General features: G+C 38.0%; 1 protein-coding gene across 1 annotated transcript in view; it reads left to right on the forward strand.

Moving 5' to 3' along the window:
• Positions 1–14,291, forward strand: part of MICU2 (mitochondrial calcium uptake 2) — a 135,082-nt gene that overhangs the window by 116,687 nt on the left and 4,104 nt on the right. The window contains exons 8-10 of the mRNA XM_079320008.1: positions 3,926–4,023; positions 11,923–12,094; positions 12,379–12,487. Coding sequence (XP_079176134.1) covers positions 3,926–4,023; positions 11,923–12,094; positions 12,379–12,487 — 379 coding nt within the window. The remainder of the gene's footprint in view (positions 1–3,925; positions 4,024–11,922; positions 12,095–12,378; positions 12,488–14,291) is intronic.

The following is a 14,291-nucleotide window of genomic DNA, read 5'->3' on the forward strand; positions in this document are numbered from 1 at the left end:
CCTGACTGCTTGGCACAGTCAGCCTGCTCACAACAAGTTTCAACCTGTTTCAACCTGGTACTTAAAGTATCTCCTACAGTATCTACTCTCAGATTAGTTTTACCCCGGTTGGCTGAAAATTGTTTTTATTCTGTACCTCATTATGAATTGATGCAGAATTTAGGTGATACCCTGAAACCTGAGGCTGTTCATGAAGTCACATGCTCTTCATTACTGAAGGCCCTAAGTATACAGCAGAGTGATTCCATGGCATTAGTTGTCTGTAAGAAAACAACTGATCTTTCCATCAATAGGGATTATAGGTGTTATTGGATAAGAATTATGGGTGTTATTGGATAGGAATTATGGGTGTTATTGGATGCTGTTTGTTGTTTAGAAGATGTTCCGTCAGACTTCTCAAAGATTTTTTGTTACATCTGTAGAATCATCTGTGAACATTTCAGCCCTTCTGCATCAGACCTGAGGTATTCTTGAATCCTACCTAGTAAGAATGTGCATTGCAAAACTTGAAAGAACTTCAGTGTGGATTTACATTAAGATGAAAGATGATTCATCATAAAATGCATAGTTTCATTCTGGGGCCCACTTGAGACTGTCTGGACTTTGCCAAAAAGGACGACTTTTGGAGATCTGGATCTCCTGGTCCCACTCGCTGGCCTGCTATAGTTCTTCTGACTGACTGTGACTGTTAGGACTAATTTCATAATGGACACATCTTTAAACCTTCTTGCCAGAACTGAGTGGTAGGATATATCCCAGCATCTGGGAGATTCCCAAAACTTGAAAACTTGAATATTCTTTAGCAATGTGTTAAACTAGGCTGGAATAGAAGTCTGGCCTGGTGAATTGACTGAGCTAACAGCTTTAAAACAAAGATGATTTCAGAGAAGTGTACTCAGAAAAATTTGCAAAGATGTAGTCTTATCTTTGGAAAGATTTGAGACATCACTAGCAGACACCTCACTTCTCTTCCCATTCTTCCATCTACTCACTCTCCTTCTGTCTTAAAAAAAATATTAAATCCAAAATACATACTATTTTTTACAATTTCTAGTGAAATAAGACATTGCACAGCAAATGCCATCTCTCAGGAAGCAAGCAAGAGAACAAGAAAAGCACTGCAGATTTTAATCATAATGAATGATTTCCAGTCATGCCTCAGGCAAATTCTGCAAGGAAAGGTGGTAAGAATCTAGAGACAGAAAGTCTATTAACATTTCAGATTAGTTTTGAAAATCAGTTAGATACATTATTCTGAAAATCCCATCTCACTGTGCGATAAGTTTCTTCTCAGTAGCACTTGTTGGTACTTGCTGCAGTATCAGGTCCTAAATGTCAAAAGCTCAGTGAGGAGCTACAGGATTAGGTAGGTCTTTGCCCATGACTCAGTGTTTGCAGCATCAGGCCTCTTATGTTAACAGTCTGTGTAATGTAATAAGGAAATAACTTGTGTTATCTGATCTTGCTTAAAAAGGAATAATTGCATAATTCAGCAGTTCATGATACTTTTGAAAAGTGTAGGAGGTGTTAACGTTACTATAGGAAAATTATCCTATGTTTGTAATATGTGCACACATGTTCATTAGTTCATAGACTTGTGTGGCATCAGATTGTGTGGTCTTTGGGATTCTTTGTCTGAACCAATGGACCCTGGGACATGTCTGAGTTCCCAGTTGTGATACATGTCTGTGCCCCATCCTGTGCTTGTATCAAGATGAAACTCAGACCACTGGGTTCCTTTTCCCACTCTGTGCCTCAGCTTTCTGTAAAATGCACAGATCAAAAGGGTTCTATGGTGCACCATCCCAGGGCCTGAAGCAGCCAGATACACCAGAATACAAACTTTCACTCAGTTTAGATAGTGACTCGAATCTAACAGTCTGGTCTGCTTTGCAGCCTGGGATTGGGTTACCATTTCATTCTAATTGCCAAGAGAGACATTCCAAGTGAAAACTATTCTGTTACCCAAGCTCACAAGGGCAAGGTGTTGGAAATATTAATAGAATTCTCATTATCTTCTAACAAGGATTTGTCATGTCAGTACTAATTTATACAGATCAACAGCAAAAGCTCGTAATGATTCTGTGGACAAAAAGGAATTATGTACTAACATGCACTTTAATTTAATAGCATTAACTCTAGGAAAAGCAATTTTTTAAAGTTTTACCCTTAAGGTGTAGTCTCTGTGGTCTCCTATTGCATTTTATGCTTTAAAGAACTGTACTGTTTTGTAGTTCCAAAATATATCTAACTCTCACTAACATAGTGTTTGGACATCTGCCAGTTTCACTGTGGAATTTCAACTGATAAAGAAGGTAGCCAGCAAGTAGATGCATATTTGTTATAAATCCTGGGATAGGCTTTGTCATCTTAGATAAGATGAGGTAAGTATTGTTTGTATGCCTTTTTCTAGCTTGTGACTAAAGAAACATTAATAGGAGAAAAAAACTTTCGCTGCCACATACTTAGTTTTGAAAAGATTATTTTAAACAGCTTGTTTTCAATACAACACTGATTGTAATATGGAGTAATTAAATTAGAAGCATTAAATGATGTAAACATTAAGTCAGTTCTTTAAATTACATTAGCAAATTTATTCCTTGCATTTTTCAAGTCTCTTTTAAACATGTAAGCAAAACCCACAAAAACCAGATTACAATCTGGCTTCAGTGAGGGATATGTGGATTCTTCTCTGTTTCTTTTTAGAAAACTTTGCATTCTGATATAAATAGTTTGGTTTGAATTTCAAATAAGCATACATAAATGTTTGACTTCTGGTTTTCAAAAAAGCATGTACCAATGTTTATGCATCAGTCTTCACAATAATCTGAAGTGTTTAAACTTCAGAAGGAGGGATCTTGTGGGTTTTAAATATTCTTTGCCTGCAATTAAATGATAAAAGTTCAGTAAGTATAGTTTGCATATGGCTTGAAAAGTGTTTTTTTCTAGATTCACTCATACATAACTCATGTCACTGTCATTAGCTTGTAATAGAAATGAGAAATGTTACTGCTTTAACTACAAAATAACTGTGTCATGTATGCAGTAAGCATGAAACATGGGGGACTAATGGGACTTGTTATTGATGATGCTGAAAGCTAAATAACCATTAGTATTAAATCTTATGAATAGACTCTTGTCTTTCATCTTACCTCTTCAACCAGATAAAAGACACAGAGGCTATTTAGATGTCATAAGAATATTTTGCTGAAATCCCTACAGACTTTTAAAAAATTCTCTCTTCATGTTGCTTAGTGTTTTGTTGTGTTCAAAGAAATGCCAGTATGCTGGTGCTGAAAGAAGAATAGAGCAGACATCTAGCATTATGTGTGTGTTTAGGCTTATTAAAGATTGAGTTGAAATAGTGTGTCTCTCTTCTCTGCAGAAATTTCTCCTTCAGATTTTAAAAATATTTATAGAAAAGTCACTAACCCTAAAAATTTCCAAGAATCCTTTCAAGACTGTATTATAATTGGGCATTGTCAGTATTGGCATTTTCCTAGCTTCATTTATAAGACTATAATGAATGTTTTTAAATGGCTGTAACATGTTAGAAATATATAACTAAGAACTTATTTACAGATATTAACTTTATTTAAGCCTTCTATTCACCTAAGAATAAAAGTTCTAAAAGATTCAACTTGCAACCTTCTCAATTTTAATAATAAATATAATAAAATATTAAATTAAAATGCACTGATGGGGGTTCATACAGAGTATTTAGAAGCAGAACTTATGATACACTGTTAGCAGTCAGTGTGGAAGAGTTGTTCAACTGAGATATCCTGTGTGATAGCTTTGGGAACAGTTATTAAATTTCAAGTATCTCTTGGGAAATTCTAGTTCAAATAAATATTTTTAGATTCAGCTGAATGTTAATGATCATGCAACACATAACAGTCACATAGTTTTGTTTTTATTTTAGGACACAGAACTGGACAGCTGTGGTGTTAGTACCGTGTTGCTGGTGCATTTCTTTGGAAAGCAAGGAAAGGACAAACTTCGCTTTTCCGAATTTTTCAGGTATTTTTACAGCTAGGCAAGTCTAACAGGAGCCAGTCTTGTTCCTACCCCCTGTGCATTACCCCAACTCTGGCATTTATCTGACATCACACTGAGCTGATTCAGAAAATTGAGCAATGGGGTGGAGATCATTTATGATGTTGGATGACTGAACTCCCCATTTAGCTCCTAGAGTCTGCTGTCTGCAGGAGCTGAGCGCTGTGATAACTCCTAGCAGCATTGGGTCAGGAGGGTTGAGACTCCCCTTCTTGGCAGCTGAGTGGTGGCATACCTTAAAACAATGTGATTCATGAGTATTTTTTGTGACCAAATCACCAAAAAAGTGACTTCTAGTCAATTAAAAAGTATTTTCTGAGCTGAGATACCTCCTTTCCCATTGCAACTGTTATGGTAAGCTATGGGCAATTTCTTCACTAGATTCAAATTCCAGCTTCTGTTGAAACTTTCCCAGTGCCTTTTCCTCTACCCTTTGAACTACTTTTGCAATGGGACTATGCAGATACCTGTTTGAATCTTAGCACACGTATGTAGCATGGAATTATGAGAAGCTATCTACATCAGTATTACCTTTTCCACAAAAATAATCAGTCATTTACAGACTGCAAAAATAAAGTAGAATAATGTGTTTTGCTTCAGTTTGTATTCAGAAGTGAAGAATGTGTGGCAGCCCTCTTAAAAATGAATGTTTTTGCAATCAGTAGACTAAAAAGTGTTTGGCTCCAGTGGCTCTGGTACATACCAGTCTTCAAATAAACAACCTTTCCCTTTTGAAGACCTCAGCTCAATAGGAATCTAAGCGAGTAAAATAAGTTTAAGATGTCTCCAGCTCCCTTTTCTATAAATACCATAGATCCTCTCAATGAAACAAAAGGCAGAGAGTACCAGTAAAAGGTTGTGTTTGCATATACAGTGTAAACTGAAAAGCCTCAGGTTTTAGATAAAATCCTACATTGACCCAATGAGGCATGACATTGATGAAACTATGTACCTTGTACATTCAGAACGCATAGGTTAAAGACCTTTGCCTGCCACACAGATAGAGGCCTGTAATCAAAATCAAACTCCCACATCTTGCTCTTAAAATTTGTGGGATAAGTGTAAGGTTTAATGCAGGTAATTTTTCACCAGTGGCAGTTATGTTTCGTAGGGCTGGAATGTGCCTCTTTATCACTGCGTAGACACTCCATCTCAGCTGCAACGTGACAGTGGAGTTTGTTTAACACGCAGAAAGGTGAATAAAAGGATTGCTGTCTTTTTAACCTCTGCAAGGATATCACCTTTCACATGATTTTATTTGCAAGTAAATCAAGCACATCATTTCTGGGTTTCTATTGTTCAGAGAAAATGTGATTTCTATCTGATGGCCTCTCATAACACTTTACCTTCTGCGGGAAGCTATTGTTGGCTGTTTGATCAAAGTGCCACACTGTTTTTACAAGAGATGACTGATGAGCTGTACAGACATAGATCATTGTCAAAAGCAGAAAATAATGATGGTAAATGCTTTTATCATTTTCCAAGTTCTTGCCTAGAAAGCTTTTCCATTGATCAGTGTAGTACCTAGTAGAAAGTAGAGGTGATTATGTTTGATTAGGACGCACTAAAACTTGTCACATTAGTTAAATACACAGATATTGCTGTGCTGCAGGGTCCTTAAAACTAAAAACCAAAACAAAAAAAACCACCAAGCCACCCAAAAGAAAAACCACAAAAAATATAAAAATAACCCCCCCTAAAGATCGAGAATGCTTTCATTCTGAAATTTCACTGTATTTACATGGGAATTCTGAAAGCTGAGACTACTGTTCTCATCTCATTACTTACTTACATTTTCCTCATGCCCCTTCTTCTTAGTTTGTCTGGCATTAAAAAATCCTTTTGTAAGTGTGCAACCATCTGTATGTACATGTACACCAGCATTGTCCAAGCCTTTTAGCCCACAGTCCAAACATTTTTAAAATGTCCGACAGCCACAGTCGATATACCAGGGCAATTAATTTGCTTTGTTCTCCTTTCTTTGCATTCAGATAGCACAAAGAAAATGGAAACTGTCTTCATCTCTTGGGGCAATGTGAGGTTCATGTAAACCAGTTCTTGTGCCTCTTCTTCTACTCCCCTGAACACAGGAGGCATAGGAGAATAGGGAGGGAAAATGGTTAGGCATCTGTCTCCAGCTGCTGCTTGCTTCTTGGGAAATCACAAGTATTGATACACACACAGACAATCCTCAGGAGGTGTTTTCATCAGATGTAAAGGTACTTGCAGAGATCTTCAGGCTTCTTAAGTTGGGACTCAGGGAACACATGCTCAGCTCCAGACTGCTGGATGAGTTCTTATTAGTTGTATTGTACTTCACTTAAGGACGTTATAGTAATTATTGATAAGAATTTACAATTTCAAAAGCAAATGTTTCCCTGACAAATATTAGGAAATACACATTTCTGGAGTATGTTTATGTATATCACTACTAAAGGTATAGCCTCTTAGTCAAATACAGCTGGAACAGTATTCTCCTGTAATATTTAAAGAAAATGTAGAAGAATATGCAGTAAGCCTAACATCATGTAACAAAAAAAGGTAGATTTAATACAGGAAGCCATCTTTCTTCTCAGAAGATCTGAACAAGTTTCTGTTTCAGATGATATCACTCAGGTTTTACACCTGAACAATAATGTCATCTTCTAATCCCAGCTCCTGTCTTAGAGAATGTGCCCAGAATTCAAGGCTTTTTTGTTATTTTGTGTGGATTTCTCCTGGTTTTTAATACAGAAATAATTTTTTGGTCTTTTCCTTCAAAAAAAAATTTAACTTGTGCTTTTAATTTCCAACTATATCAAATATACTATTTTTTTTTTCTGTGTAGAAAACTATTTCGTTTTCTAGGTATAGCAAATATTTCTTCCTGACAGACACTGGGGCTTTCTTCCCCCTGGAGAAAGTCCCTTACTGATCCTGTTTAAGTGTGTCTAATCCCAAATAAAAGAGGAGACAGTATTTCACTCCCTGAACAGTTTATGACTGCTGTGATTTTTTTCTGTAATCTGTCCCCAAGCAAGCTTAAATCTCTCACATTCTGCTTGAATGAAAAAAGAAAGTGCAGAGAGTATGGAAAGAATATTCAAAAAACTCTCTGATTGTTCTATTTTTTCTGGGATATCTTACCACAAAAGTACCTCCCAATATGGTTAAACAATGGGCATCTTTTAATCATATGAGGAAAATTAATGCTTCAGTCCAGTTTATGTCATTTTCTTACCTGATTTCTTGCTTCCAGACTTTTCATTAGTTAATAGAATTTTGTACCAGAAATATTATTTATGGTTCTTTTTAATTTGTGCTTTAGAATAAAGGTCACAAATTGTAAAACCATGCCTTTCCCCTACCTATCCTGTTTCTTTCCTTCAGTATTTTGAATTCCTTGATACATTTTATTTGGAACCTTTCATTTAAGAAGCCAGAATGATCCAGACTGGACTCCACTGCAGGCAGTTCTGTTCTGGGGGACTGTGGTGTGTGTGTGCCAGTGCATGGATGCAGGATGCAAGATCTTTTTCAGGTATCATCATCAGCCAGCATTCTGTGCTTCTTCTGTGATAACAGCCTGCACATTTTCAGGGATTTTCATCTGGGGATTTAGAACTGCTTTGCAGAAATAGAGTATGATTGCCTCCTTACTTGTCTCTGTTTCTACACTTTTATCTGTGTGTATGCATATAGAGAGAGCCATAATACATAAGAGATTATATCAGTTACAGCCAAGATCAAGCAATGAGAAAGGGGAGAATAGCAACAAAATCTGGCTTCATGATATTCCTGTCATAACTCAATCTAAATATTTCCCAAATACTTAGTAAAGAGCTTGAGAAAAATATTTTTCTTTCTTTCCTGTCAGCTTAGCAAAAGAGTGGCTTGATTAGTCTCTGCAGAACACTTAGAAATGAAAGTGAATTGTTTGGTTTGGAAATACTAAGGACAGTAAATCAAAGAGAGTCTTGCTTGCAATTCTGAAAATGTTGAGATTGATTAACTGTCTTAGCGCTTGCGAATCTGAATTTACAAGCATAGATCTAAATGTTCTCTGAAGGTTAATGGTCAAGCCTTAATTAGATTTTCCATATTCTGGTTTGAAAGTCAGATTGCAAAAAGGCAACCTGCAGCTGGTTTGCCACAGTGCAGAGAGGGTTATCAATTCTTCAGAAGGACTTTGGTGTCCAAAGAGGAGCCAAAGTGTGGTACAAATGCTGGGGTGGTAAATCCACCACTGTCTCTGTTGTTAGATTCCCTTCCTATAAATCAGTGTGACAGGAACTGGTCAGTTCTGTATTAAGAGTGTTAAAGCTCTTCACAGACAGTTCGGGTCAAGAGGTGGAGAAAAAACTTTCCCTAACATTTCCTTTAGTGTTCAAATCGACTTCTTTGTGTGCCATAAAGAATACAATGCTAGCTAGCACTGCTCTACTTGGAGGGGGAATAGCTGCATTCCTGAGGTCTCCCCTCTTTTATAACATTTTGACTTCTATTTGTGGTGGATTAACACTATTAAAGCTGAGTTGCCAAAAGCCTTGGGAGACTCCCTCTTTCTATAGTAGAGCCCATTACAAAATGAGGGATAAATCCTGATAAGGTTTCTGGATGCCGTTGTAACACGATAACGAATTTGGCCATTGGCCTTCAACGTGGGTGTTTTAGAGAGTGTGGTTAAAGTGGGCTGTCTTAAAGAAAGTGCTCTCTGTTCCTGGCCTTTTCCCCATCTTAATAATTTATGGTTTACCTCTCCTTTTTGTTACTTGGAAACTTAGAGCTTTCGTTTATTTTCAACCTACTATAGCATAGGAGTATTCCCAATGTAATAATTTATTTAATTGTAGAGCATATGTACAATCAGAATGCTGTTCCTGTACTTGAATTCTGACTCCCTACAAAGTCCCCAGCCAAGATCCCACTGACTTTGGGAGAGCAGGAATTTAATTTCTGTGCATTTTTTCTGATATCTGGATATGTTTTGAGGACTTCACAGCTGAAACTCATTGCACTGTGATCCAGAAGATACAAAAGCAAGTATCCCTAGTGGTGTCTTGACATTTATGTATCAAGTTTTACTTCCTAACCAGAAAGTTATTTTTAATAACTTTTAATAACTTTCACTTAAAAAAAACCTCATTAGGATTTTTAACTCTCACATCTGGGAATAAGAGTGACCTAGAATGCTGATGCGATGATTCATAGTATTTTAATTTTGGTAATATGGGAAACTATCACATAAATTTTAAATTGCATATTTCAGCTACTGCTCCAAGTAGGATTTGATATGGCAAGAAATCTTCCCACTCTGACTTGCCAGGAGCAAGCCTACAAGTTGAAATGAACTTCAATTACAAGAGGGTGCTTAAGCAAGAACACACTGAACATGCCACAGCTCAACCCTTCAGGGGCAGTCTGTTCTGGCTTTGCTGCCCCTTTGAGCAGGCTGATATGTGCTTGGTGGGCTCCTTCCTCATCATGTAGGAATGATTCATCTTTCAGCTTTCCTGCCTTTATTGGATGTGGCTAGAGGGCAGGTCACCAAGGGTTGTCTGGTTAAGGAAATGCAATATTCAGAAAAGGTGGAAGAATCTGTTTCTATGTCGTTGCCTGTGACTAGCAACCAGTAAAGCAAATGACTGAGAGTTCCTCCCCAAGATAAATAGCTCAGTTCTCATGACCTTAAGTCTGTTGCAAAGTATGTCCATGTTTCATAGGTAAAAATCCAAGAAAATAAAACATGTTGTCTCATTTCCCTGCATCCAAGTTTTGGGCATATTTCTAAGTGACCTCATTTTCAGTAACTTTTACTTCTTCAGACTAGACTTTACACAGGTTAGAAACTGCAGTCAAAGAAATTGTTCTGCGTGGTCTTGGCTGTGCCTTCCAGCCAGCTACTAACAAACCACACATCCCAGGTACCATCTCCTCCTTGCCTGTGATGGCCACTATCAAAATGCAGCCAAGTGACCCTACTCAGTCTGCTGGGCTTACTCCATGCCTGGTCTACATGCCAGGTCCATGCTGTTTTCTCCCTCTGCACCTCCCTTCCCAAGACCTGGGGAGACTCTTGGGAGCTGTGGGTGCAGCAGGGCTGCTTGTGCCAGCCCATGGAGCCCTTCTGCCTGGCACACACTGGCTGTGCTGCTGGCCAGAGGCAGTGTTCACCTCGTGAGTTACAAAGACAGGAGCTGGGCCTGAAAAGAGAAGAGTGGTTGCAAGGTGTGCAAGGCAGCTCTCACCACTCTGCAAGACAAAGGGCTGCTCAGTCACTCTGGTTGCACTGCCTGGTCCTTTGGTGTTTCATCCACTTCTGAGGGGGAGAGCCAGGGGAATTGAAAGTGTGTCAGGTCTTAAGGTGGACTGGAGGAACACCTTAGTGTTTGGCTGTACTGTAAAATCCCCCTGACTAGACCAGAAAAAGGCACATATAAAATGTGACAGCATTTTGTATCCCTCCTCAGTATTACTCTATTCAGCCCTAGCCTGAAACTTCAATTCACCTCCACTATCAGGCTTTCATTTACCTGCATGTCCTGAGCTGTGAAGTGTTAGTTTATTTGTATGTGCAGCTCTACCTCTTAGAGGGAAAATACAAGAGAGCTTATGCTGCAACAGCAGTCTTTAGCTAACCCCTTATAGACTTCACAGAGCTTCAAGCTACTAATTGTCCAAGTGATCTCATTAAAGAACTAAAGATAGCTGTGTGGACTCAAATGCTGTAATTTCAAGGGAAGAATTCAAACCCAGTGAGGCCAGGCAAACACTGATGAGCAAATGAGCCTCTGCTGATATTGGCTACACAGACCCTTAGCTGTCCTCTAATTAATTGCTTTGTCCCAATATTGGAGTATTTAATTCTCTCCTGTCAATAACTTCTGCAACTCAATAAAGCAGCAGGGTTCTTTACAAATACAGAGGGGATTCTGGTAAGCGCCACTGTTTTTAGCCTTTATTTTAAAATCACCTCTTGTTTTTGGATTTCCCTATTTCTGAAGTGGAAAATATCAAATGCATCACACTGTATTGTCTGTGTTAACTTTTTCAAAATTAATACTAGCCATATAGTCCAAACTGAGGAAACTTGAAGCTACACCTCATAATTGCAGCTCTGTACCTGCAGGTTATTACTTGCTTGTGGTAATACTTTTTTCTTTCTTTCCCAAAATAATGAGGGTCTCCTAAAAGCCTTGATGTTGACTCTTTCCTTTTTCAGACAGCTCTCTTCTTACCTTCCTAAACCCCTGCAACATTTTCTGTGCTCTTCTGAACTCTGTACAAGTCAGTTGTAATCCTCTCTAATCTATTCTCTAGTGAGCACAGAACTGATTCACCAAACCTTTGTATGTAGCTACAATCTGTGATACTTTCAGTCATCTTCTCCTACAGCAATGATTTCAAGTTTCCTCTTTCACCTTTATGATTATTATGGCCTCATCATTTTAGGCATTTTGCAGTCTTGTCATTCCTCTCTTTTTAATATGAAACCTCATAAATCATGTGTCAAGCCTTCAGTTACCATGTCCTTTTCCATTCATTCATTCAATCATTATGCTGCTGCCTTACTGATTCTTTTATCTCCTTATCTGCTCCTTTTTAAACCCGAGTAAAACCGAGATGTCCAACGCGTCCCCAAGTTCTGCTGGCAGCAGCCGCCTGCGCAGGCCGAGAGCGCGTCCTGCTGGTGTCCTTGTGGAAATGCAGCCCTGGAAACAGCCGCGAGCCCCGGGAAAATTAAACCAGTGGGGGTATTTTAAACAACTGTATCGAAAGTGTCTGTGCCTCACAGCTGGTGTCTGCTGCACTTAGTAGCTAAGATGGTAGTGGTGATACAGGGATGGAAGTATAAAGTGGTGGATAATATCTGTTTACACTTAGATTCATGGAAAATCTGCAAACGGAAGTCCAAGAAATGGAATTCATCAAGTTTTCAAAGGGTTTGAACTTCATGAGAAAAGAAGACTTCGCAGCATGGTTGCTATACTTCACTGATGAGGAAAACAATGAAATTTACTGGCAGAATGTGAAAGACAGAATCGAAGCAGGAGAGGTTGGTACCCAAAGTATGCTTTGTTTTGCTTCCTCCTTTGTATGCACAGATTTTCATTTGAGTGTGGTTCTCTAATGCAATAACCAGTTGCCAAATGAATTATTGCAGCCCTTGAATTTTATATAAGTAAGAGTAATAATACTTGGCCAGCTGAGAACTACAAATACCAACAATGTATAGGCAGTCACATCTAAACACTTAGTCCAACCAGATATAATGACATAGATTAATTGGGATTTCAATGTATATTCATTATATATCATCTGAATTTTGTGATACTCTAGAACATCAGTTTGGAAGAATTCAAGACTTTTTGCAAGTTTACAAATAATCTGGAAGACTTTTCTATCGCCATGCAGATGTTTACTGTAGCCAATCGTCCTGTCAAGCGGGGTAAGTGCTGTACACCTTTCATATGGGGTTTTTCAAAGGGAAAAAAATTCATTTTAATTATGGAATCGATGTAAATGAGTTACTCAAAGTACCACAATGAAGTCCAAAAATATTATAGTGCTCTATATTTGGACTTAGTTCTATTTCATTAAAAAAAATAGTAATATTAAGTTTCAAAAATGTTTTTATTAAAAAGTTCTAATGTGCTGTCATATGGATGTCATGGATTAATCACAACAGTCTAAAGCATAATCATGAAAAAGTTTGGGTTGGAAGGGACCTTTAAAGGTCATTTTTCCAAACCCTCTGCTGTAGGCAGGGAATTCTTTCACCGGATCAAATCCCCACCCAATCAGACCTTGAACACTTTCAATGGTGTGACAGCCACAACTTAGTACCATTTCTTCCTTATCCTTCCTTATCTTCTTACAGTCTTAATCTACCCTTTTTCAGATTAAAAGCATTTTGCTTGTCCTGCCACTACAGGCCTTCATAAAAACTCTCTTTCTTATAAACCCTCTTGATATAGTGAAAGTCCACAATAAAGTCTGCCCTGAGATATCTCTTCTCTAGGCTGAACAAACCCAGCTCTCTTGGCCTTTCTTCACTGAAGAGATGCTCCATCCCAAAAAATTATCACGTAATTTTCGTGGACTCCCTCTGGACTCACTCCATGTCCTCCATATGCTGAGGAGGATGTGTTATGCATTTATGTTCTTCAAAAATAAGCAATGTTCTAAAGTGGGATTTAAAATAAAGATTTTGAGGAGGGGAGTGGCTTCCCCTGTAATCGAAAGCAGTCAGCTGCTGAGGTTACTCATGGATGTTACATGCCTATGTGTTTGATTCTCTACCGAATCTGGCTGAATCTCTCCTTTGTCTTGCTCTTTGCAAAGAGCAGTGTGTGTAGATGTGTGTATTCACACACATATGAACATTTTTCTAAAAATAAAACTTTTAGTCCTTCCTTTTATTCTAGACTTCTTTTTCTTCTAAGTTTGCAACTCACCTTTTCTCTCCAATAAGGTGGCCCTTCTTTGTTTGAAGTTTGTTATGCCCCACTGTTGTGGAAGATCTTCTTTTATTCATGTTATGTTTAAAGAAACTACACAGTGCCATGTCTGGATTTAAATTCATCTTCAAGAGAGGAAACAGTTAATATCTTTTCAAAGACAAAATTGAGACTACTGTAAACATCCCATGTTTTATGTCTTTTTCAAGTTGTGATGTATCCTTTTACAGAAGGATTTTAAACTTAAGTCTGTTTAAACCAACTGTGAAATAATCAACTACATTTATACTGAATTGTTGAAAGAGACAAAGATGAGAGCTATGTCAGGAATGCAATTCCTTCTAATAAGCCTCAGAACTAGTGATATTTATAGCACATATTTATAAATAGCATTTGTTTATGAAAGCAGAACCATGTTAATATTGCATTTATGACTTCATTGGACAACTTGCTGTAATAATCTACAATACTGCTATACTTCAATAACCTCCAGTTCTTTTTGAAATTCACACTTCCTTGATGCTTTCAAAAATGCATTCAATTCATGTGTTGTGATTGTGCTTGCTGTAGTAAACAATAATCCTTTCACTCTGATGAGCTGCTGTTTTGTGGCAGCCCCACACACTTCCTCATCTTCCTTGAGTCAAAAATCCAAATTCTATGCACCACAGGACCAAAAAGGGGGATAGTGGGTGTTTCTATGCTGCACATGGTGGTGTAAAGAGAAAAGAAAAAAGACCTGAAGGGGAAAGTACATCTCCAGAGAGGTACAGCAGCTGCTTCTGCCGTAAA

This window comes from Erithacus rubecula (assembly GCF_903797595.1).
Source record: "Erithacus rubecula genome assembly, chromosome: 1".
NCBI classification, from domain to species: Eukaryota; Metazoa; Chordata; class Aves; order Passeriformes; family Muscicapidae; genus Erithacus; species Erithacus rubecula.